This window comes from Heterocephalus glaber, unplaced genomic scaffold (assembly GCF_053883595.1).
Source record: "Heterocephalus glaber isolate CG9 unplaced genomic scaffold, H.glaber_assembly_v1.0 deba00001537, whole genome shotgun sequence".
NCBI classification, from domain to species: domain Eukaryota; kingdom Metazoa; phylum Chordata; class Mammalia; order Rodentia; family Bathyergidae; genus Heterocephalus; species Heterocephalus glaber.
In genome coordinates, this window is record NW_028258332.1 from 440,773 (window position 1) to 466,055 (window position 25,283).

General features: G+C 60.0%; 2 protein-coding genes across 4 annotated transcripts; one reads left to right on the top strand and one right to left on the bottom strand.

Moving 5' to 3' along the window:
* Window positions 1-1,997: 1,997 nt before the first annotated feature.
* Window positions 1,998-21,669, bottom strand: Tppp (tubulin polymerization promoting protein). 3 transcript variants are annotated; one of them, XM_021258567.2, is made up of 4 exons: window positions 21,588-21,669; window positions 14,846-15,163; window positions 6,829-6,982; window positions 1,998-5,472 (listed from the first exon to the last, which is right to left on the bottom strand). In XM_021258567.2, exons 2-4 carry the CDS (start codon window positions 15,157-15,159, stop codon window positions 5,308-5,310), a joined length of 633 nt encoding a protein of 210 aa, XP_021114226.2. In that variant the 5' UTR covers window positions 15,160-15,163; window positions 21,588-21,669; the 3' UTR covers window positions 1,998-5,307. The 3 variants fall into 3 exon arrangements, with proteins under 3 accessions (XP_021114226.2, XP_004845174.2, XP_021114225.2); XM_004845117.3 differs by having other exon boundaries at window positions 1,998-6,521; XM_021258566.2 differs by having other exon boundaries at window positions 1,998-6,521; window positions 21,201-21,606.
* On the top strand, window positions 21,309-24,399 carry LOC147824585 (uncharacterized). The gene has a single exon (XM_087189152.1). The coding sequence runs from the start codon at window positions 21,309-21,311 to the stop codon at window positions 22,239-22,241; it is 933 nt and encodes a 310-aa protein (XP_087045278.1). The 3' UTR covers window positions 22,242-24,399.
* Window positions 24,400-25,283: the final 884 nt, after the last annotated feature.

A 25,283-nucleotide genomic window follows, 5' to 3' on the forward strand; every position in this document is an offset into this window, starting at 1 on the left:
AAAAATTACACTAGAGATACTCAACCCGTAAGTCTATGTAAATATTCCAGAATCTGAATCTGAAACACTTCTGGTCCCAAGCATTTTAGATAAGGAACACTCACTCAACCTGTAATTCTGAGCCGTGTGCTTTCTAAATAGTGCTGCTTCTCATATTTTAATAGTCTTTCTTAAGAGGAATTGCAAACTTTAATAGGGTTCAATGTATCAGTATTTTTCTTTATGACCGAAGCATTTTGGATCCTAATTAAAAAAGAAGCAAAACTCCCTTTTCATGGTCATTGTGATGCTGTGAAATACATATTTGATCTTTGTCCAGTTTTCTGACATACTGCTCCTAAAACCCTTAGAGTCTCAGTAGTGATTGGGTCCTTTGTGTGCTAGTTAGTGTACTGTTGGCCTAGGTAGCGCAGGGAAAGACCAAAGAAGGATCCCAGGATTTCAGCTGCACCATCACCCCGGTCTCGGGGTGGGGCGGTCAGACAGTTAAATTGATCACCGGTGGCTAGTGATAGAGTCACCCTCGTCTGCATAATGAGGCTTCCACAAAAATTGAGAAGGGCTGAACTCGGGGGCTTCTGGAGAGCTGAACGTGGGGAGGCTGCCGGAGAGTAGTGTCCGGAGCGTGTCTGGGAGCCCCACACCTCCCCATACATCGCCCTGTTCAGCTCTTCAGTTGCACCCTTTACGCATGCTTTGTGATAAACTCGTAAGTGTGAACCTTTCCTGAGTGTGTTCTGTGAGCTTTTTAAGCAACTTAACTGAGCCCAAAAAGAAAGGTTCATGGGAACCCCAAATTATAGTGGGTTGATAAGAAATGGGAAGGAGCGCCTGGGCCTTGCTGCTCGCATCTGCAGGTGGAGGAATGTCCTTGGGGACGGGCTCTCAACCCATCCATTCTAAGGCTCCCTCCAGCTCCAGGGGTACGGTGTCAGGATTAGTGACTAGGGGATTCCCTGTGGAGTCTGCTGCAGAGCTGCCTGACTGCTGGTGAGGAGGAGTCCCCATTATTTGAGGTCACAGAGTCATCTATGTTGATTATTAGGAACATTTAAGGCACTGAGCTTGTTTTTCCTGTATCTTCAGAGTTATGAAGATAGCCTGCTGTTGACTTCCAGAAAATTTTCTATTTTTGTTTATTTTGGATTTTTGCATATATTCTACCTAGAGTGGATTTTCGTGTATGCTGTGAAGGTTAGGGATCTGATCACAGTGCTTTCCTCAGAGGAGTCCAATTATCCCAGCCCTGTCCACAGACAAGATCCCGATATCTCTCTCAACTCTGACCCCGCCTCCTTTCCTGCCGATTCTACACTGGGCACATCCTTCCGTCCCACATTTGGGATACCGGGCTTTTCTTGACCCTTTGCATTTCACAGATTTACTGAAACTTGGTTTCCTGAGCAAGTAGATGTGAATGAAATTCTAGGGCAGCATCAGACACATAGTAAGCACCATGCAACCGCTTGCTGTAATAGCAATTGCCGTAACTTTCATGGGAGCAGCAGCTTATGGTTTCCTGAGGGTGTCACGTATCGGTGCCAGGTCATATGACGTAAGCTGGGCGGTACATGCCTCTTGCGTCTGTTTTACCCTCTTTTGGAAAACAGCTTCTTGGTCTGGTAGTCAGACTGGCATTGATTTTTTTTTTTTTTTGGCAGCCTGCTGCTGATGCACACCTGTGTTTGGGCAACTGTGGTGCTTGAGGCACAGTTCACACATGATCCTGTCCTTGAATCTGACCCCTCCCCAGAGCTGCACTGTCTCAAACCCCACAGATGGCTGTCACCAGCCCTCCTGTTGGTCAGCAGCGCTCCTGTGTAAGCCAGGAAGCCCAGGAGGCAGGTGACCAGAGGCTCTTGCTCGACCTGCGGTCCCTTGTGGGGTCCTGTGTTGTTTTTGTGCTGTGCCTGTGGGTGTCAAGGCCCAACTGGCCCAAGGCTGTGACAGCTAGTGCAGACTGCATATACTTGTACTTTGAGGAAAACAGAGCAATCCATGTTTTAACATCTTTATTCATCACTTTACCAATTTGACACACAATGTTAACAGCAAGCACACAGACAGAGCTGTTTCACTAATGGTTTACAAGCCAGGCCGTGACAGCAAGTCCAACAGGTGACACAATGCTTTGTGCTCTACGGGAGGGACAGTGGGACCATCAGACCCCATAGACATTCCTGGTAAGTGTGGCTTAGACATCTGCAGAAGTGCCTTTTCTGAGTCAGAACACCCAATACATCAACATTACCCAACACACCGCTAAAGTGATGTGCTCAGTACTCCCTAACATTAATAAAATAGTGTAAAAATATATTGCATATATATATATAAATTTGTTTCCCTTTCTTGAAAAAAACTTAGTACAAACTAGTAGTATATTATCCCTTTCAAGTTTAAGTTGTGCAAGTTTCCTTTATTGTTTGGCTTGGTTTAGTTTTTAAGAGGTCTAAACAAGAGTGAGTGAGTTAACTTAAGCATCTCAAAATGCCTGTCATGACTCCCTGTCACATGCCTCTGAACAAGGCCACAACCCTGAACCACTGGAGTTCAGAGTGCTCAGTAGTAAGAGGAAGAAAGTAGTTGTGGTTCAGTGTTTGAAAGACAGTGTAGCCTAATAATAACTTCACAGTACAGCTAAATTGTCACCCTTGTATTGAACAGATGACAAGGCGTTCCCACGTGGTGTGTGCTGCAGAACCGGGGAGCAGCCTGCTCTTATAGGATTCTGTGGGAGGAAGTGAGCCAGAGAGGCAGGCACATTTTCCCTATAAAGGGGCAGATGGTAAACACTGTCAGTGTCTGGGCCATGACATCTGTCTCAGCCCCTCCCTGTTCCAGTCACGGTGCCAAAGCAGCCATGGACAATCATAAACACACGGCTGTGGCCATGTGCCAGTAAAACTTTATTCGTAAAAACAGTCAGCAGCTCTAGCAGCCCAGGACCACTGAGGGTGGGAGGAGTGAGCTGCCCATGCCCACCCTGACCCATCAGCCATTGGGACTCAGGGCTAGGCAGCAGACAGGAAGGGGTAGGGGGCAGGAAACACAAGTGGAACCATTACACGTGCCTTTCCAGACTCACCTGTATCTGTGTGACTCACCTGCCCCAAACAGAAGACTAAGGATATTAAAAGGCGTAAAAATACTCCAGTATAAATATAAATTTTTGGTGTATCTTAAACATGTAATTTGAGCTTTGATTTTCATAGTTACAACTAGTTGCTTATACTATAGCATTAATAAATATTCTGCTAGGATCATATTCTCCAGTACTTTCCAACCTCCTCCTCCTTTGATGTTTAGACACCATCTACATTGTTCCCTCAACCCCTATAATCTGTCCCTGACTCCTGGGTGTTGTCTCCACAGAGTCTGTCCCTGCTCTGAAGTGTCACCTCCTGACAGAACCTATCCCTGTCTCCTGAGTGTCACCTGAAAGAACCGTCCGTCTCTTGAATGTTCTCCCTGACGGAACGGGTCCCTGCTCTGAGGTGTCACCTCCTGATGGAACATGTTCCTGTGTCAGATTGCATGCTGTGTGGTTTCTCTTACAGGCATTTAACTCTTGAACCATGTTAGAAGCTGACTGGTATGACATAAACATGCAACACACACCCTGCCTGTGTGTTGGTAATAGTCACGGACTGAGGAAGATGCATGTGTCTGTTTGTGTAGTGGAGTTGGGAGTCCATGCAGATGTTCTGTTCAGCAGATACACAGAGATGCCATGATGAGTCCTACTATTTAAACTGACAGTATGGTGACCACTAAGTCTTCACAATTTAATTTTTACTACCACTTCCTTGCTAAGTGATGGAGATGGAGTGTGTGTTTTCAGAGCTACACTTTGAAACTGACTGGAGAAGGATGCTGTCCTCACCTATGCATGTGTCTGAGGAAACCTTGGGAGCTACTGGGGACAGGGACGGGACATAGGGAGACTGACACATGCACCTGATGCCACCCGAGGGTCATGTGGCGGGAGAGCCTGGGCTAGGGGCTTTCCTTCCAGGAGCCCAAGGGCACTTGGGCTCTGGGCTGGGATGGGAGGACCACCAAGGCAGAGTAACTTGATTTTCATCATAAAACCAAGAGGTCTGTCTGTCACAGTCAGCAGGAATAAATTCTGGAAATTCTCTAGAAGTGAAGAGTCCTTTCTTGTCAAGGAGCTCACCTCAGGGGTCTGAGATGGGCCCAGGACCTGTGGACTGGCCACTCAGCTTTATGAGTGCATTAGGTGACCAGGCTAGTAGGACCTCCTCCCCATGAGGGTGGTGGGTGCCCTCAGGATGGGCACATGTGTTCTTTTTGCTTAGATCTGACTTTCTACTGTGCTCCCAGGACAGCAGCCCTTGATGTGGTCTGGGTCCTCATGTGGAGATCCTTGACAACCCACCGAGCAGGAGAGAGGCTTCTAGGGGTGCATCCACACCTGGTGCAAAGCATGGGGCTGCCAACACTGCCCTGACCCTAGGATTCATGTCAGGCCTGTATGACTCGGCTGTGTTGGAGGGAACTGGAGGGTGGACAGGCAGAAGAAAAGGAGAACTGAAGCCTCAGACTGAGACGCTGGCCACAGTGGGCCTTGTGAGGACCATGGTGCCAGAGAGGGCAGGCGCCATCGGGGTGTGGGGTAGAGTGCACTGGGGCCCTGTTAGCGGCCACTAATGAAGTCACTGGCGTTTGAACCCAGGGGTTTGGGGGGGTTGTGATGAGATTAAACACTGCACCTTCAGAGCTATTTCAGATGTTTCCCATGCATCATTTTTGCCTGCAGCTTCCACACGGAAGCCCAGCCTGGGTCAGCAAGGCATACAGCCTGGGTTGGGTCTGTGCCCCACCTGTCTCTCCCCAGCCCAGAAAGCTGGCACCTGCCTGAGAGCCACGACTCCTTGGTCTTCTGTGTCAGGCACCGTGAACTCCCAGGCTCCCAGGGAGGCTGCCTGCCTGTGCAGGGCCATCCGCTTTCCGGATAGGCCCTTTCTGGAGGGGCCTGTGCCCTAGGACCCTGCTTCCCTCAGTGGGCTGATGGGCAGACTTCTGTGGAGCTGCACTTGTGACCAAGCGCATTCGGGCCAGAAGGCGTGTCGCATGCTGTGGCAGTGAGGAAGGGCCTGCTGCTGCCTGTGCTGTGGGACAGCCCCGTGACCAGGAAGATGGTGCCTACCTTGAGCAGCCATCGGCCGGGGTGGAGTGAGACCAGCTGAGGGTGGACCAACTCCTGTGAGGCATTTCTGAGGCCATGTGGGCCTTCTCCAAGGCCACAGCCCCACGGGCCAAGAGCCCCACAGGCCATGGCTGCTGTCACCGGGTGGCCCGCACCACGTCCTCCTTAGGAGCGAGGACCAGCTGGCCATCGTGCAGGTGCAGCAGTGGAGGCAGGCTGCTCGAGCTGCCCTTGCTCTGTACGGGAAGGTGAGTGGGCACAGGCGTCCTCACTGGGCCGGTCCTGCAGCCTGGCGTGCTACCCTGTAGGTGGTGTGAAACAGGCCAGGGACACTGACTTCCAGAGGGCACAGGCAGGGGCTGAGGGAGGCCAAGGAGTTCAGTAGGCAGGGCAGGCTGTGACAGGTGCAGCTCTGCCCCCTGCACGAGTGATTCAGCACTGTGTCTCCCCACCTGGGGAGATGGGGACAAGCAGGCAGGTCACAGCAGCGAGACAGTGAATCTCCCTGACAAACGTGAGAACAGGCATGTGGGCACCGTTTCTTGTCCCTTAGAAAAGCAAACAGAAAACTGTCCTGGTCAACCAAGGAGCCTCCCCTTGTCCCTTGGCACGGACCTGGTCCCCGGGCACATGTATGTGTGTGTGAGAGCACACACCACTGTATACCTGCATGGTTGCTGCTCACGGGTGCCAGGAGACCCGGCTGAACCCTCTGCTCAGGAAGCACAGAGGGCCCTGTGGCGTCCGTCAGTGCAGGCTGGGCCAGGCGCAGACACACCCACATCCTGTGGGCTCAGTCTGATCTGCGCTGTCCGTTAATCGGCTCCTGCTGCCCTGGAGGCTCCTGGACAGTGTCTGCCTGCTGGGGTCAGCACGGCCTCTGGGAGGGCCTGCCCACTCGTCCCACACTGGCCAGCTCCCACAACCCCTTTCACCTGCAAGCCAGGTGGCCAGTGAGGCAAGATCCTGGGAAACAGTTTGGAAACTGCAGGTGGATCGGGAAGGGTCAGGTCAGAGAAGTGCAGGGTGGCCCCCCCGGCAGTCGCCTGGCCTCCGCTCCCTCTGAGTTCTGCCTGGTGAGCACAGGAATGTAATGAAGTGTGACAGGTCTGAGTCCCCAGCTGGCACCTGCAGTGTCCACGGCAGCGGTGCAGGGCTACTTGGCCCCCTGCACCTTCTGGTTGTAGGTGCCTGCGTGCTTGTAGCCGGGCACGTAGCCCGACTCATCCACCAGGTCCACGCGGCCGGCCTTGCCCTTGCCCTTGCCAGATGGGTCAAAGCGCTCCTTGTGGGAGCCAGTGAACTTGGTTGTGTCTGTGAGCCTCGACACGGTGGGTGAGGACACGGCTTTCTGCAAGAGAGTTGCCAAGAGCCCACTGCAGAGGCGGGGTGCGGGGTGCCACCACCTGCCACTCCTTAGGATGGGGAGAGTGAACGAGGATGTGAGCCTGCCTAGCTGCGTGTCCAGCCCCCTGCCTCTCCTGGCCCGGTCAGCCCTCAGCTCGTGGCCTGGCACATCTGCCAGTGCTGCCAACCCTGTTTGTGCAGTGCTGACCTCCAGGGACTGCCTGTGGCCTCCCCAGGGTAGGGACAGTGAGGACAACCAGGCCCCACCCTACCCTCCAGGCCCTTCCCCACCCCCAGCCCCCTGCACTCACCGTGACCCCCGAGATGACTGGTGACCGGCCCTCGATGAGCTGGTGCACCTCGCGCACAGCGTCCTCTTTGCTCTTGTCCTTGAAGCGCTTTGTAGCCAGCTCCTCGAGCGCCTCCTGGAACTGCTCGAAGGTGATGGTGCGGCAGGACTTCCCCCTGTGGGCGGCAGCCCGCAAACCAATGGCAGAGGCCCAGGGAACTGGCTCACAGCATAGCCAGCATCCTGCCCCACGCTTTGCTCCACAGTGACCCAGCAGGCAGTGGCCATGGGTGACCAGCAACGGCAAATTTCGGGGAAAGAGCTTTGAGGACACGTGATCTTGTGAGCCACCAGATGCCAGAACAATCCTGGTCTGGGGCTGGCAGTTCTGCCTCCACATGAGTGCAGAGAGAAAACGTGGGAGAGGAGCCTGAGGTCAGGTTACCACGGGGCAGGATCGGGAGGGGCCGCCTCCCCAGCCCACACCTGCCCCCCCAGAGCCCTGCCGGACCAGGTCACCGAGGCAGGGGCAGCCTGAGTGGGCGCTGCCAGCCTGCACGTGCACCTGGCTGCCACACATCATGCAACGCATCCCTGGGCTGCGCAGACGCCACCTTCTGGAGGTCACAGGCAATTTCAAAAGAAACTGAAGTTGTTCTTTATCTTCTGTAGTCTTACTTTTAAGAGTTTTCTGCTTTGACCCCAGCTAATCCACCTGGAGAGGTGTTTGCTGTCTCGACACAAGGCGACGGGGATGAGACTCCGTCTGCAAAGGCTCTACACAGCACTGGGCACTGGGGCTCGTCAGGGTGGGCTGAGGAGGGCTGCCTCCCAGCCCGTACTCGGGCCCAGCAGCACAGAGCCCTACAGGGGTTCACACAGGCACCCTTGGGCAGAGGACCTCGCACAGCCAGAGTGACAGGTCCAAGAGCAGAGCCAGAGGACTGCCGCTATGGGCTTCTGAAACATGCTGTGGAGCCGCACCAACAAGACGGGACTGCCGAGGCCCCGAGTCCAGCAGCGGCTCCACCGTGTGGCCAGCTGATCTGCAAAGGTGTAGAGGCAAGCAGAGGAGAAAGGACTGCCTCAGCAAACAGCAGGACAACTGGGGTCCCTGCACACCGACCCCCCCCCCCACTGTCCACAGTCTACCCTGCTTGCAGAATTAACCCGGAACAGATCCCAGTCCTTCCTGTGGGGCCTTGGCCAGCTTCTGGAAGGACACCTAGGAGAAAACCTTTGTGCCCTTGAGTTGGACAGAGGTTTCTTCAAAAATGACATCAAGACACTTCTATAATGAAAGAAAATGGGTGAATCAAACTACCAAAATTTTAAAACCATGCTCTTCAAACAGCATTAGGAAGAAAAGGCAAGCCACAGATTGGGAGACAGTATTTGCAAAACACAAACCTGATTAAAAAGATAGACCTTGTATCTAAAAGAAAAAGCCCAGGGTAAACAATGGGCAGTTCCCAGACATTCATTCACTTCTCCAGAGAAGACATGCAGGAGGCAGAGGTGCACATGTGGAGGCAGCCCATCATCTGACACCGGGTGGTCAGAACCATCAAGGAACTGGCCCTGCCCAAGCTGAGGACACACAGCCTGCATGCACCATCCCAGAGCACTTCGGAGGACCCTGCAGCCCCATTCCTGGGTTCTCATGACAAATGAAGGCTGATGCGCTCACATAACCCCCACACCTGAATGTTGTCTTGATTTTACTCCTGTCAAACCTGAAAACAACCTAGATGCCCTTCAACTGTGGCTGGATAAAGGTTGGGTTCTATGAGACCACTCAGCAACCCAAGGACAAACCAGTGGTGTGCACAACGCAATGGACCTCAACTGGCTGGGCTGGGGACCAGACATGAAGATGCCACCATGCGGTCCCCAGCAGCCCTGCATGTTCACCAGCAGCTACAGGATTCACTCATGTCCTGAAGACCTGGGACATTCTTAGCAAACATCCCGTAGCCAGGAAGAAAGGGGCTGGAGGGTAAGGCCCCCGGGGAGATCCATGGGCCTGGGAGGACCATAGAGGGCTCACACTTGGGCCAGAGTCCAGGGGGGTACCAGGTCTCACAGTGCAGTATGTGCCCTGGAACACTCTAGAGCCATCTGTGATGGGGCAGACGTGCAGTGTCGGGGTGGGTCCAACTCTTTGGCCCTGAGCCCCGACACACACCAGCTGCTCCCTGTGACCACTGGGTGGGCAGCCACTGGGGCAGCTGGCCCTGCAGCCCAGCGGTGCCTGGAGGTGACAGTCTTTTCTTCCTCTCTGGGCCCTGGGCGGGTGTTTATCTAAGGTCCCCGGGGACACACTGTCCTGGGCCATCAAAGACCTCTTGTCTCCTGCTCTTGGGCTGGCCCAGGCAGACGCGGATGCCAGCCTGGTGACCCTCTCGGGACACACAGCTCTCTGGACAGCCTCTGCGCCAGGCACCGCCAGGGGGTAGGGCCCAGGCAGGGGCTCCCCCATCCGAGGTCACATTCAGAGCAGGCATCTAGCACCGAGTCCTCTTCAGCCTGTGCTCCCACAAGTCCCTCTGTGCTGCTGGGGAGAGGGAGCCCCAGTGTCAGCCTGGCTCATGGAGAGCTCCCCGCAGGGGACAGGCGCTCCTGCCCAAAGCAGTCCCCAGCAAGTTCTAGAATGACAATGCCTCTCTCTTCCTGGAGACATGTGATCTGCTGCAGGCTCTCCTGCCATCAGACCTTTCTACAGTGCCCTCGGGACCAGAGGCATACCCAGGGCTCCGGCCTCCCCACCCTGACTCTGGGCTCTGCCACCCAGCTCCCCACAGGATGTAGCCTCACACATACAGCCTGTGCTTGCTCTCCAGGCCCTGCTTCCTTGGGCCAGCATGAGGCCTGCTTGGGCTCTTGGAGTACATGGGGCCTGGCGGGGGCCCTCCGAGCCCAGTACAGACCCCAGGACAGAGGCAGGGCCCAGGGTCACCCACCAAGGCCGCCCCCAGCCTGCCTATGGGCATCTGGCAAAGGGACCCAGTGTCCAGAGGCAGAGATGGGGGATGACTTGGGAGAGATGGGAGCCTGCAGAAGTGGCCTCCAGAGGGCAGAGCTGGGGCTCCTGAGGGCGGAGAGCAAGACTGCACCAAGCGCGAATCCCAGGATGGTGGGGATATGCCTTGTGGGAAGCCCTTCTGAGGGGCCTGGGGCTGTCACCGCTGACCCATGTCAGGAGGTCCAGTGGTCCATCGGAGTCATCACCTCTGCCTCCTGCCCAGTAAGCCCTGTCTGTAGCTTGGGGACCCTACCAGGACAGGGCTGACACTGGGGTGGGGCTGGGTCCAAGGCCCTGGCACCTTGCAGCCCAATAACCAGACCAGCCCGAGCACTCAGAAAATACAGGGCCTAGAGGGTCTCCATCTCAGGGAACCAGCAATCCTCAGCACAGCTGATGGGGGACGTCCCCGGGCCGGGGCCAAGAAGCTGAGCAGCGAGCAGCCATGCCCCGCTGGGTCCCAGGCACTGCTCGGGGGCTGTGTGGTGGCCACCCGAGGCCCAAAGGTATGGTCTCCAGCCATCACCAGCCTGCATGGAGGGACACGTGGGGCCACAGCATTGCTTACTCCGCCTGAGGGGCAGGCCTATCCTTAGGGCTCCTCCTAATGTGTCATCCCCTTGTTCCTTCGTTTTCACAGGGGCCAGGGTCAGGGTCACCTCTCCTGGGTGGCCCGGGGGTCAGCTGCCTCTGTCCACCTGCTACACTAGCCTGGGCAGGAGTTGAACCACGGACACACACCTGAGGTCATGCGGACGACTCCCTGGTGTTTGAGTCTGCACACAGATGGTTGGAGAGGCCTGGCCACTGCAGGGTCACGAGAACTGGGGAGGCCTTGACCACAAGGCCACAGGGGCTCCAGCCCACTGACTCCCCAGCCAGAGATGCTCCATGTGGCCTGTCTGGCGCCCAGTGGAGGCCAGAACCCCCAGGTCTCCCTTCAGGCTGAAGCAGTGGCTGCCCTGCACTGTCATCTGTGGCCACGAGAGGGCACTGCAGATGTAGGACCACAGCCTTGCTGGTACCATGCCAATGTCCCAGGGGGCTGTGCTGGGCTCTGGAGCCCCTCACCAGAGGGCACAGTGGGTGTCACAGTGGGGCAAGGCTGGGTGGACACTGCTCCCTAGGGCCTGGCCATGGTCCCTGACACCTGGCGTTTGGAGACGTGTACAGGTAGCTTCACGCACAGTACCTGCCCCTCCCAAGGCTGGCCCAGTCACGTGCTGGCGGGGCCTCCAGGCCTCTGTGCTGCTCCACTCTGGGCGTGGAAGGCCGTGTTGGCTGCAGCAGCTTCCACACTGAGGTTCCCCAGCTGTCAGTTCCCTTTGGGTCCTGCCGGCTGCCCGGGCACGGACTGCACTCTCTGCCAGTGGCTGCCAGCGTGCCATTCCTTCTAACCTGTGATCATTTGGCCGCCCACTCCTGGCGGCCCCACAGGGTGCCAGGTGTCGACAGAAAACCGGAGCAGCCACCTCACCGCAGAGGATGCTGGAGGCCCAGCAGACGCGCCTGGGCCCGGAGGCTGCCACTCCCGGCAAGGCCTCTCCACCTGGTGTCTTCGGTCAAGCCAGGAGGCGTGGGTGGCACAAGCTCAGCCCAGGTCCCCGTGTGCCCCCCCCCAGAGACGCACACACACGTCTGCACAGACACACAGGTGCACACATGCACATTCGCATGCTATCCGTGGCCCTGCGGTCTCCATGGGCCCCACCCAGGCCCCCATGAACCTCTGGAGTGGCCCTCCAGCCCCTGCAAGGAGGGGGCAGTCTAGGTTAACAATAGTCTTCCATAAAACGAGGTATAGAGCTGCAAGAAATTTGTTTAAAATTTAACACATAGTAACATCAAAACAAACAAGCGCTGCCATGGCGACAAGGACCTAAACAAAGGCTTGCAGATACCCCAGCTGGCCCCACGCCCACAGAGCCATGGCAACCTGCCCCGAAAACAGAAATAGTTGTACTTTTTCTCCCCAGTGCTGTCAGTGTCGGCAACTTCCTGGCAGTATCTAGGTGACTTCCTCACGGCCCTCAACTCCCCCAAGGCAGTGAGGCCTCGTCCTCAGGACTGTGGACACCCACTCCTCAAGGTGCAAGACCAGTGACCATCATGGCCCCATTCCCCAGAAATCAAGGGAACTTCGTGGTGGCCGGTTGCCCTGAGCTCCCAGCCCTTCCTGTGGGACCCCAAGGCCCTGGCACGGTCATCATTCCCCATGGCCCAAGACCTTCCTGGGGCCACAGTCCCCAGAGTCCTAGGGACACTATCCCTCTTGGGGACAGGTTATATGTTTGGGGTCTCTTGGTCCTGCATACCTTGGGGTCAGGAAACCCTCCCCAGAAAAGGGACCCTTTGGGAGGAATGAGTCATAAGGAGCCAGGTCAGGGGACCCTTGTCAGAGCTGGGGCCTCCTGGGGGAGGGCTCACAGGGACCCAGTAATCCAGGTTTTCGGAGGCCAGGCCAAGGGCGTGGGAGGTGCAGGTGGCCACCCCAGGCAGAGCTCAGAGTCCTGAGGGCCCTCGGCCAGATGCCCTCGCCCAGGATCCTCATCTTGGCCACTGCATCGACACTGACCCAGGGCTGCCCAGCTGGACACCTCTCCCACGTGCCCACAGCCCACTGGGCACCAGGCCCAGCAAGGCACAGCCTGGCTGCCCTGACTGCATTACGACCTTGAACCCAGGTTGGGCCCTGGCTAGGGCTGCAGCTGCCACTCTCCGGCCTGCACCCCCAGAGCCTGGCTCCACAGTGGGAAGTGGGCCACACCTCAGCCCCTATGTGTCTAAGAGCCGAAGCCCTTGAAACGGGACTCAACTCTTGGGGGGCCAGCACCCCTAGGGTGGGAAGGACACAGGTCCTCCAAGAGAATCATGAGCACACTGGCTGCCACCTATAAGGAGAGAGCAGAAAGAAAGCCCCACACGCATCCCACATGTGCACACGCACAGCTGTGGCATTCCAGGGGCCCGGCCTGCACAGGCCACTTCTGCCAGGCTCCCACCCGCCCTTCTAGGCACATTCTCAAGGGCTGAGCCTCAGGCTGTCTGCCCCTGGGGACTAACACTGGTCAGGTGAGGACAGGCCAGGAAGTGGAGCATGTGGCCTCTCCACTTAGACACCACGGCCAGCTGCTGGGAAGCCACCAGCCACCACGCAGGGGCTCTGGGCCCTACCATTCAGGCCCAAGCTATAACTGGCCCTCACCCATAGCTGGCCAGCCCACCAGAAAGGCCCGGTCACAGGACCTGCCCGTCCCTGCCTGGAATGTTCCACTCAGGCCCACACACAAGGCCAGGAGCTACTGGAGGCTGCACATTTCACACCAGGGGACAGCAGGAACAGCCGGGCTAGTCTGTTCCCCAGACCTACACCATGACAAGCCTGAGAACATGGCCTCCCCTTGGCCCAGGCTCACAGGCAGGCCTGTCCCCTAAGTCATGTGTCAGTCACCAAGGAGTCTGGAGACAGCAAGCATCGAGCCCCCAGGTTGGTCCACAAAGGGGCTACCACCATCAGCAGTGCCGAGGCCCTGGCTGCCTGAGCCCCCAGATGCACACCTGGGCCCAAGAGATCTGTCCCTGCTCGGTGAGGTGACACTGGGCCTGCTCGGAGTGGCTGTGGATGGAGCAGGAGGGAAGGAGCAAGGACAGTGATGGCGAAGCTTTCAGAGCTTCCAATGATAAGAAAAAGCCAGCTGTGGCACTCGTGCCTTAGGTTCACCACCCCTGAGCTAGGAGAAGCCCAGGGCCATGTGCCAGACGGTGTGGGGTCTCCAGCCAACCCCTGTCCAGCAGGGCTGGTACTGGCAGAGCCCCTAAGACCCCAGGGGCAGGGACGTGCAAGCCAGGGCAGAGGGAGGTCTGAAGGGCAGGGCTCAGCCCTGCGGCCTCTGTGGTGGGAAAGGGCCCCACACCCTGACCCCGAGCCACATTCTGGCCCCAAGCAACTGAACTCTAAGAGACAGCACCAGATGGCAGAGATGGCTGGGGACAGAGCAAGGACCACACACAGCAGGGCTCATCCATCCACGGGGCCTCCTCATAGGGGTCAGGGGACACCCAGAGGTCTAGGGGCCTCCAGCCAGGGCCCCAGGGAACCGAAGGGGTTCTGGCTCAGCAGTACGCAGCCCCTGGGGAGGGCCACGACTGGGGACTGGCCTGGGCAGGTTCACAGCCAGTCCAGCCCAGCTACCCAACCGCAAGTTGTCCTCACCCGGCCCCACCGCTACCTCCCCGGTCACCTCTACACCCGGGAGACCTGACTTTCACCAGCAGAGTGGTGACAGGAAGCCATAAAGACCGTGCCACCCATCACGGCTGGAGGAGAGGCCCGGCAGGACACAGGGTCTTGATGACAACCCAGCCCCTGAGAAGCCCACGGCCGCTGGGAGGGAAGGCAGCAGTCACGGGCACACCAGTAGCAGCCGGCAGAACCAAGCTGAAGTGGAGCCATCTCCACACAGGGAGGCTGGCCCGGGAATGGTGACAGGAGGAGGATGTCCTGGTGTTCAGAGAAGCCCGAGGAAATGACACGCTTGCGCTACCTCAGCACGCTTCCCGATATGCAGGGGAAAAGGCATGTGCACATGAACCCAGGTGCAGGGACACAATGTGTGCACCCATGACACATGCAAAATGCACGCATGACGCAGGGACACGTGTGCATGCACACAGAGCAAGCAGGGCATAATGCTACGACTGCAGGGGCTACCGGTGTGTGCGTGGCTGCTCTGTGCTCTGTCCTTTCAAGTCCAAAGCTGAGAGAGGAGCAGCAAGGGCTGCAGAGGGCGAGAGGCAATGGGGTAGAGGGCCGGGCCCTCACCACCTCTGACACATGGGCAGGGAACACCCGTCAGAGCAGCTCTCGCTCAGGTCCAGCAACTGCTCGCTGACCCGCGGTCGGGCTCGACAGTTGGCACCCAGCCCAGGGCACAGGGGCTCGGGGGCGCTGCTCCTGGCCTCGACCCGGGCGACGGGAGCTGAAGTGCACGCCGGGCCCTCTCCACACACTTACTTGGTCTTGCTGAAGACGATGTCCACGTCGGTGACCGTCACGCTCTTCCCGTCGATCACATGGCAGTCCCGGCACAGCTTGGACCAGTTCTTGCCATGCATCTCCCGCCCTGTGGCACGTGTGTCCCCGTGCACCGCAAAACGCCGGAAGGCCTCCTCCAAGGCGCTGAGTGCTGGGGCTGCAGCCGCCCCCTCGTTGGCAGCCTCCGACTCCTGTGACAGCCCCTTGGCTGCCTTGTCTCTGGCAGGGTCCCCTGGGGACTTGGGGGGTGTCCTGCTGGTGGCTTTGGCAGGCTTGGCCTTGCCGTCGGCCATGATGCTAGGGAGGAGAGAAGAAAGAAAGAGTCACTCGGCTTCTTAAGGGCCCGTCCCTGGCTGGCCGGCCACAGAAGGGGAGGCTCACGGTGCCGATGGCAGCAAGTGCCAGGAAGTGGCCTGTCGGGGACAGGCAGGTCTCTGCAGGTTCCAGGGCCCCTCGGAGCCAGATCCCGGGAGGCAGTGTCAACCTGCTGGCTGCTGCCCAGGGGCCCAGGCTAGAAGCTTGGGTCTGAGCTGGGCACGTCCCCACTGGCCACAGTTCAGCTGCTTCCCATGACATCTGCTACCTCACTCAGGGCTGAGCCATGGCCAGGGCGGGGTGGGGTGGCCCTGAGGACATTGAGGAGGGGAGCCCAGGAACCTGGCACATGTGGCTCCCCGTGCCTAGGCAAGGGACCCGTGTGTGCCAGGGCTCAGGGAGAGTCGTGGTGCTCTGGACCACGCAGGGCAGCAGGGGACACCCCTGGGGCTGAGAAGGCTGAGGGGCTGTGTCCCCCCGAAGGGCTCGGGAGCTCGGGGCCACGTGAATGTCCCCTCCATGGGCACCAGGTGGCTCAGGCACGTGGTCAGGGCTCCCTGACATGGGCAGGCACAGAGGTCTGTGGGGGCGGTGCCGTGCCTGCCTCCGGCTCCGAGATTCACAGACCCCTCCCCGCCCCCACCAGAGCAGCCAAATGCCACCTCTGTCATCAAGGGGCCACAGGATGTGGCTCTTGCTGAACCCATGATGGCACCAAGTCCGCAGAGCAGCCAGAACCACTCAGAGGAGGCTCTGTCACCAAGCAGGTCCTGACGGCCAGGTCCCCACACGTGGGCCTTTGTAGATCAGTGGGGCACAAGCAGAGGTCACCCTGTAACGAGGACCAGGCCAGGGCAGAGGAGGACCAAGAGCCAGGGCAGAGCTGCACCAGGGGGCAGACACCCAGCATCCCACAGGGACAATCAGCGCCCCCTCTGCCACCCGCTGGAACCTGAGGACCGAGCAAGGGACACGGGTGACAGTGACATCGGGCAGGGCAGAGGGCGTGGCTGAATGTAGAGGGAGTGGAAGAGGACGTGAGCCCTGGACAGTGCCTGCACATCTCACCTTCCCACCTGCTCCCTGCAGCCCGCCCACCGCCCCAGGCCTGCGCTTCGCCCCCTGGGTGTGTCCTGTGTCTCTGCAGGGCACCCGAACCCTGCTCCTTTCAGCCCAACTTCAGGGATGTACCGCAGGGACTGCCAGACCTCGTCCCAGCCCTGCCTCCACCAAGTCCCCTGCCGGCAAGCCCCTCCTCCCCCAGCCGCCACGAGGCTTAGGTGGCAAAGAGGAGAGCAGGTGACAGGGAGGGGCAGCGCCAGCATCAGCCCAGGCCAGGGCTCAGAGGCTCAGCACAGCCGCCTCCCCTTGCGGTAAGGAGGACAACACCGGTCACCGATCCCCTGGGTGTGGGACAGGCCGGGTTACCAGATTTGCATCTGCAGGGGAGGGCAGGGGAGGCCAGGGCAGGTGGAATTACAGCCGCTCTCCGGAGGAGAGGCTGCAGGGACCCTCGGCCAGGTAGGCTCTCACACCCAGCACCTCCCAAGGGGCCCCTGCAGCGCCAGAGGCCGCCACCCCTCCCTGCAGCTGCAGGACCCTGAGGCTCCAGTCTACTCTCCCTGGGAGCCTGTCCCTGTGTCCAAGTGCGCCCAGGCAATGCGGGATCAGACCAGGTGGAGGCTCCCACCCACCCTGGGGCCTCCACTGGAGGAGCCCACGCTAGCCAAGGGCCTCATCAGATCCCTGTCCTTGCACGTGCCGGCGACCCTGACCCCACCCTCATCGCCCAGCAACTGCCCTGGCAGAGAAAGGTGCTCTGTGACCATACCCGCTGCCACTAGGCACCTGAAGCCAGAACATCCCTTGAGAAATGGCCAGGGTGTCAGCAGGTGCATGGGGACCCTGATCCTAGACCTCCTGAGGGCGCCCAGAGGCCTCTGTCTCTGATGGCAGGAGCCAGCACTGCACCTGGGAGAATCCTGCTGACAGCTGCAGAGGCTGGGATTAGGTGACCTGGGGTGCAGAGTGGCGCTGTCCCTCCTTGAGGTGCTGGAGCCCACGCCAGGCCCTGCACTGTGGCTTCCAGGGTCACGTGGGCTCAGGCAGAGGGGCACCTGCCATTGCCACCTGCTTCCGGGAGTGAAGACCCCACGCTTGCTGGGTGGGCCCTTGGGGGAAGGGCTCTGGACACCGGTGGCAGGGGGCTTTGGGGAGCCGCCTCACCCCTACCCCTGCAGGCCCCAGACCAGTCCTCACCTGTCCACCTTGGGCCCCTCAGCAGGCTTTTGGGGCAGTGAGGAGCTCTGGACAGGGCTAGTGGCTCCGGCCCCTTCAAGTCCCTGTACCCCTGCTCCTGTACCCTTGGCCTGTGCAGGGACGACTGGTAACGTCGCACCTGTGCCAGAGGCACTTGGCTCAGGCCACACTGCCTGCAGGAGGTCAGGAAGCCTGCAGCTGGGCTTGACATTGCTCCAAAGGGCAGTCAGTAAGTCACCCTGCCTGGAGGTGCGAGCCACTGGGCTGAGGAAGGAAGGGGGAGAGGCACCTCTTCTGAGCCTCCCAACACACACAGGGACCACCCTCTCTCGAGTGCCCGGCTCCAGGGCAGCCTGGTGCCAGAACGCTGATGTGACAGGTGAGGGCGGGGCACAGGGGAAGCGCAGTGCCACAGACCCCCAGGGATGCTCAGCTTCTCAGAGACTCCTGTGACCACTGGCCGGGTGCTGGGTTCCAAGGCCCTCATGGCTGGGGATGCCAGGGAACAGCACCTGGGGAGGCCACAGCACCCTGAAGGCTGGGAGAGAACCATGTGCTGAGGGAGAACAATCAGACAGTGTCCCTAGAGCCCTTCCTTCCCATCTGCTCACATGGGGAGGCCACCCCGGAGTCATGTGAGACCCTGAGCCCAGGCTCTGATGGGGCGCCTCAGAGCCCGGGCACCAGGCTGTGCTGCCCCAACGAAGGGGCTCTTCAGTTCAAGCCCACTCGAGCACAGCACAGCCCTTTGGCCATTGTTGATTTCATCATGATGTGGCCACTTGCCCGCTCCTCCCTGGACATTCGATGTGAGTGCCACTCGTCCCAGGCTAGCACAAGGCCGGCTTTTTCTGCCTGGGCGCCCCTTGGGCGTCCCTCTCTACAGCTGCTTTGGGCATAATCAATACTGGGGTCCTGTGCACTTGGGCACAGAGCAAGTCCCAGAAGCCGAGACCCAGCGGCTTTAACAGCCTGCTCAGGTGGGTGGAAGTCAGCTCGGACCGCTGGTCCAGACAGGTCCCCAAGGCCACCCTGCTGCCCTTCAGAGGGGCCCAAGAATGAAGCCAAACCCCATGCTGCTCCCTGTGCCCGGCAGTGGAGGGCAGGGGGGAGCAAGCACTGCTCATCGTAGGTCCACACGTCCTCACCCTGGACCCAGGAGCAGGCAGGGCTGGGAACGGGTGGGAGGGGCACTGATCGTCCGCTGCCGCTGCTCCCTGGGTCAGGACTGACCATGGGCCTGGCCTGCCCAGGACAACAGTGTCCCTGGTGTGGGTGTCTGTGTGGCCAAGCTCCTGAGTCCTGTGGGAGGTGGCACAGCTCCCTTGGTTTCCTCAGACCCACCAGGATGCCCACCTGCTTTGGGGACCTGAGCCCCACAAGGGCTGCTGTTCTGCAGCCCAACATAGGGCCCGACAGCGCTCCTATGAGGATTTCCATCCCTGAGGGATGCAGCAGCAAGGTGCATCCTGGAAGAGAGCTGCCTGCAGCAGGCAGCAACCTTGCAGGGCCCTGTTCCAGGCTTCCAGCCTCCAGCACTGTGAGAGAGGCATTTCTGCTCTTTACATCACTGCTCTTATGTCACCTGCCTCAGGGGTTCTGTTCTAGGAACACCAGAGTGGTGTGACTACAAGCCAGAGACAACAGACACACCAGGAGGGCTCCTTCTGGCTCCAGGCAGAAGGGTTCTGTTGTGTTGAGGCACTCAGTGTGTGTCCCTGTGTCAGTGGCCTCTGGATTCTGATGCAGCCTGGTAACCAGGAGAGGTGGCAGCCTCACCAGGGGCACAGAGGAAGCCAAGCCCATGGGGAGGTGGTACAGGGGGCCAGAGGCCAGACAGGGCAAGGCTGGGTGTTCTCCAGGGGTCAGGCCTGAGTTCAGCCCCAGTAGGATGGGCTTTCAGCAGGAGGCAACCACAGGACATTTGTCTTCTATGACACCCGCTGTCCAAGCACAGACTATGGGGCAGACGAAAAGAACACACAGAGAGGTGAGGAAAGACCCGGGACCACGGGGCCCTCAAGGGGACTCTGTCAGCTGCACTCACGTGCAGTGGGGTCAACCTCCAGCACAGGAAGGAAACTCACTCTCCCTGAAGGTCCCCGGATCAAAACCGAGAACTTCTGTCCACGAAAACAGCGTGAAGAGGCTGAAAAGGCAAACTCCAGGGTAGGAGACACTTGCTATACATGACAAACGCTGGCCTGCCCAATACGCTGAGCACCTCCACGGATGGATAGGACAAGGACAGACAGCGTAACAGGAAGGGATGGCCAAGTGCCTAGAAGGCAGAGTCAGGAAGATGCAGAAAACCCCAGCATCAGGTGGTGGCTCGTGCCTTCCAGGGGGTCAAATTGTAAAGGCAGAGGGAGGGTGGGAAGGCAAACAAACGTCCAGCCTCGGGGAAAGCTGCTGGGCCCTGTGCACTAAATCTGAAGACACTCATTACCTGGGGCCCCACAACCCCAATTCTGGATGTACCAGAAGGAGGTGCAGCCATGTGCTCCAGGGCACCCCTGACTGGGGAGCAACCAAAGCCATGTTCACAGGACCCCGTGGCTGGGATCAGTGAGCACAGCAGAATGACATCCCCCCGCACCAGTGCACATCTCACAGCTGAGACCGTGTGCTAGGCCCTCCCCACTCCCACAGAGATGCGTGGGGTGGCAGAGGAGGGGCCAGAGGCCTGGACCACCGGACACCAGGAGGTGGCCTTGGAAGCTTTCTCCGACAGCTGTCCGGGGTAGGTGGGTCGCAGGAGCCCGGCAGGGGAGGCAAGGGGAGATGCGCTTCCTCAAGCACTGCCATCACCTCACTTTTGGAAAGACCTTTTCTATTTCTTCCCCCAGATAAAGCTGTGCGTTTGGACATTTGGAGATCACAGCTCACAACCAAGTTCCTGCAGGTTGTTGCTCAGTTAAGGCAGGGATGTGGACCCAGGCACCTTAAATCTTGATTGAGAAGTGAGATTTGGGGACAGCCACTGTACGTGTCTACAGGGCTTTTCCCTGAAAGCAGCAAGCCAGCTTCCCGTGGGGAATGGGGTTCCAGGGGCTGCTGACCACAGCAAAGCCCATCAAAGCCATTCCCAGGGTCTGACCAGAAGAGACTCCCTCCCTGAAGGGTGTAGTCAGCTGAGATGGGGGGACGCTGAGGGGAGGTGAGAGGGTTCCCTGGGTGGAGGATGCTGGGGGCGGGGGTGCCTCAGGCAGGATGCCTGGGAGAGAGATGCAGTCGCAGGGCTGAGGGATGCAGAGGCCTGGGTGTGGTGGCCGCGCCCACAAGGAGGACACTGATCCCCTCAAGGAGGGGGGTGGGGGACCTGCCTGAGCCCCAGATGCACCGGGCAGCCCCACCCTTCCTTCCTGGAAACAGCTCTGGCTGGACAGTGGGAGAGGGCAGGTCCACTCTGGGCTGGCTGGGTGAGGGCACTGGGCTCACCCCAGGGTGCTCGAGGGCCCCCGTCTCCTCCTGGCCTTCTCACCAGCATCGGCTGCTATAAATAGGCCGGCGAAGTTGGCAGCCTCTCCCAGGAGCTGCTTCTTCTCAGCATCCGGGGACCAGGAGGACGCGCAGGGAGATCTGCAGCTCCCGATTGCTCCCCAACCTCCCCGGGGACGGGCGCCTTATATTTCCCCGAGGTACATTTCCCAAGAGATTCAGGAAAAGGACCAAACAACGGCATTGGGCTCCTCCACACTCTGCCTGACCCCCACCTCCCGCTCCCAACCAAGGATTTCCCGGGGCCCCTGGATCGCACCTCCGGCCTCGCGGGCCTCCGGGTCAGGCGACTGGACCGCTCGAGGCGCGGACAGCGCGCTCCCGACGGGTGGCTCAGGCGTCGCGGTCACCTGCGCGACCTGCGGCGATGACAGCTGCGCGCGCCTCCCGCCCCGACCCCGGCGCCTGGAGGGTTACCGAAGGAGACGACACCGGGCCGGGGCCGGGGCCGGGGCCCGGGCTGCAGCTCGGCGGCCTCGCCCCTCCGCGCCGGCACACGGCCGATGGACCACCGGGGGTCGCGACCAGTCCCCACCGCGGCCCCGCGCATCCGAAGGCCGAGGAGCGGCAGGGACCAGCCGGCCGAGAGCTCCGGGTGGCCGACCTGAGCCCGTCCTCACCCGCCGGGCCGCGCCCAGCCGCTTACCTCGGAAACCAGAGACTGCGGAGGCGCCTCCGACTCGGCCGCGCGCCCGACCGGACCGAACGCTCCTCCGCCTCCGCCCGGCCCCGCCCACCCGGCTCAGGCCCGCCCCCGGGCATTCGGCCCCGCCCCATCCCGCCTCTCGGGTTCGCTTCAAGACCCCCGCAGCCCCACCCCGCCCCGCCCAGGCCCCAATCCCTGCCCACTCCGGCCAGCCTGCCCCGCCCTGCTGGGCCCCTAGCCCCGCCCTGGCCCCGCCCCGCGCGCTCCGCGGCCTTCCTTACAAGGCCGCCCTCACAGGCCCGGGGCCCGAGTCCGCTCGGCGCAGGGCGCGGCCGCGCGGAGCGTGGGAACCAGGCGGGCCGGGAGCCCAGCGGGGCAGGAGCTCGGGTCGCACCTGGCCCTGGGGGGGGGGGGGCGCGGGGCGGGACCGGGGAGCGGTTGCAGGGCCACACCACCCCTGCTAAGGGCTTCGCGCTCTGTCCCCGTGCTGCGGCTCCGGGATCATCCGGGACACCTGGCCCGGCTCCGCCCGCAGCGCCTGGTGGGGAGGGCACGCCAGCTGCGGGGTGGTCCTCGACCCTCGGGACGAGGCATCGCCCGGGACGCTGGCTCGCAGCACCCCCTAGAGGGTCGCTTCCAGCTTTTCTAGTGTGACGCAGCCAAGAAGCAGAGTCCCCGAGACCACCACCGGTCTCGTTCAGGTCCCTGTGTTCACTCTTCTGGCCGCAGCCCCCCTCCCGGGCCCTGTCCTTGTGCCCTGGCTGCAGGCCTCCAACCCCTGCTCTTTCCGGGCTCCAAGCTGCTGTGAGTCCGAGCTCTGCTTCCCCCGAGACTCTAGCCAGGTTAGAGGACAGCGACAGCAGCAGGAGTGTTGGGGTGCTGGGCGTGTGACAGGCCAGCCTCTTCCGGGGTGTGGTTCTGACACCACGGCCAGGTTGGGCTGGTCGCAGCTGTGCCCTTGGAGACAGCTTGCTCCTCTCCAGGATGGTCCCTCTCCTGCTCTGCTTCCTCTCAGACCTTCTGGTTCCTTCTGCTCAAAAGTGGCCAAAGGTTTCTTCTAATTCCTGCTGTCCTGAAAGGTGCCCAGTTAGAGGCAGAGGACTCAGGAGACTTGAAAAGGGCAGCGCTGACCGGCCCTCTGTGGGCCTGAGGTTTTGTTTGGATTGAGGATCAGCGAGGGGCGCAGCCACAGAGCCCCAGGCAGTGGAAATGATCAACACTGTGCACGCGGCACTGGAAATGCTTCTCGCTGGAAGGTTCCTGCAGTGTGTGAGCTGCAGCCAGGGGGACCCCAAAGCAGGTGTCAAATTGCACTCTTTGCCAATAAAACCTCAGGGGGAGGTCCATGTGGCTTCAGGAGGGGAATCATGCAAGGTCCCCCAGGAGGAGAGGAGGGCTGGGCAGGAGAGGGACCCCCTTGTCCGTGTTGCCAGGGAGGCCTGAGCAGCCCCAGACAGGAGAAAGGAGGACACCAGGGCTGGATCTCTGCTGTGGACGCAGCGGTGTGGAGCTGGCTGGCTCTGGCCCAGGCTCCCCCATGGAGCTGGGCAGTCCAGGAGGGCCATTACTGGCTATGAGTGACCTGTGGGCACAGGCCTGTTACTTCCACAGTGCTGATGAATCACCTCGAGCAAGGCACCAGGCCACCTCAAGTCCAGAAAGTTAGATCCCAGTTTGGAAAAGGCCACCTGGCCAGTTGGCCCTGTCAGGTGGCTCTGCCCTGCAGTACTTGATTCCCTGAGCAGGATCTGGGCTGTCTCGGTTCCGCTCGAGTTGTGCAGACTGGCCAGTGTCAGAGGGCACGTGTCCACACTGCTGTCCAGTGAGACAGGCACTGTCCTTTCCCAGTGCTAATAATGCCCCTCAGACAGGGTGGCCTGTACACCCATCACTCACTCAGAGCCCCAGAGCCTGAGTGCAGCCTCTCACTGTGGCTGGGCTGGGGGCCTCGGAGGACACACAGCTGGGGGTGGCCTCACCAGCCCTCCAGGAGGAAGATGTGGGAGGGGACAGCCTGGGACATAGCCTCCTGGCAAGCTAGGGCCTGCCTGCCTGGAGCTACTTGCAGCAAATGACTCCTGGGACACGTGAACCCCTCTTTTCTCCTAGCAGGAGGACTGTCCAGACCTCACCACTGTCCTGTCACATCTCCCAGGTCTTGGTGGCCAGGCTCTCCGGGGCCCTGAGGGACACTGCAAGCCCAGACAGGGATGGGAGGGTGGGGGCCTGGGTCTTCCAAGACTCCATGTGGAGTTCTGCTGCAGTGGGTAGGACAGGCGGACAGAAGCCTCTGTGGAGGCCACTGCTGATCACACCAACAAGTGTCAGGGAGGGACAGGACCCTCCTCCAGGCCAGAATGTAATGGCATGGTGGAGCCGGGCTGCCAGGCGGGACCCAGCCTTGGCATTGGCAGTGCAGAGGGAATGGGTCCACCCAAGGTGTAAGCCGACCTCCCGGGGTGCACTATACTGAGGGTGTCCCAGACACCAAGGGCAGAGAGCCTTTGGGGCACAGCCCTATGTCCCTGGGGAGCCACTCCCGGCCTGGATCTGGTGTGCAGTCAGCTGATTCTGCAAGGCACACAGTCCTGAGGCCAGTGCAGGTTCCTTGGGGAATGTGGCTGAAAGTGGCCGAGGCCCTGGGTGCCAGCTCCTGGTCCACCTACATTCACTGGAACTGCAGGCCGAGGAGGGTGCAGGGCTGGGTCCTGCCTGGAAGAGGAGGAGGTGGACGGGGTCCAGACAGGGACCCCGTCTGAGAGACGAGAATTTCCTGAGATTGTCCCCGATGCCAGGACAGACCTCAGCCCATTTCAAGCCATCACGGGGGTGGGGTGGGGGGTGTGGTTCAGGGCCCATGTCGTCTCCATGGCCTTCACCACTGGCAGGCTCTGGCAGGTTTCGTCTCTTGGTGTTCACCCTACGTGGACAGACCTGCCATAGACAACCTGGGGCCTGTTGGTCAGGTGCTGCCTCAGCGGCGGGAGAGGAGGAGGGGGAGAAAGAGAAGTAGGAGGTCGAGCAGGAGGGGGAGAGGAACAGGAAGTGAGCAGCAGCAGGAGGAGGAAGAGGAGGACACATGGCCTCGGGCCTCGGGCCGGCTGGGGTAGACACTACTGCTCCCTCCCTGTGATGCCTGGACCGACGGCCAGCCCTTAGTCCAGCCCTCTGCAGCCTCCACCAGGCCCCTGCCAGGGCTCATCCTGTGCCTAAGGGAGGAAGAGGACTCGCTGGGACTGGCTTCACATTTATTGCTGTCAAAACTTTTACAATTTCCTATAGAACATTCCAGACTTTCCTCTAAAATTAAACTCCTGCCGTCAGCACCAGTAATGACCTCACAGGGTCGCTTCAGGGTTGCTTGAGTGCAGCTGCAGAGGTTTGGAAACTGAGTCCTGGAGAAATGTCACCCCTGAACTAACCAGCAGAGAGCCCACACCGGCCCCAGGCACTGGCCCTGCTCCAGAGCTGCACCTCGGAGACCCCGAGATGTGCTCACCCTCCGCACGCCCTGACAGTGTCTTGGGAGGCCATCTGGCACCAGGTTGGGCCTCCTCCAGCAGCTGGCAGTAGGCTCTCGGGCCACACCGTCCCCTGCGGTCTTGAGTGACTACAGCACACACTCCTCTGCCTGGGCAGTGCACCCGGCTGTGGGGGGCGAAGGCTTCTGGGTAATTTCTGTGGTTACTGGCCACG

Coding starts and splice junctions, on each gene's coding strand:
- LOC147824585 (XM_087189152.1), top strand. CDS start 21,309: ATGACAGCTGCGCGCGCCTCCCGCCCCGACCCCGGCGCCTGGAGGGTT.
- Tppp (XM_004845117.3), bottom strand. CDS start 15,159: ATGGCCGACGGCAAGGCCAAGCCTGCCAAAGCCACCAGCAGGACACCC. Junction 6,983..14,845: donor ATCGTCTTCAGCAAGACCAA/GTAAGTGTGTGG, acceptor TGCCGCCCACAG/GGGGAAGTCCTGCCGCACCA. Junction 6,522..6,828: donor CAGTCATCTCGGGGGTCACG/GTGAGTGCAGGG, acceptor ACTCTCTTGCAG/AAAGCCGTGTCCTCACCCAC.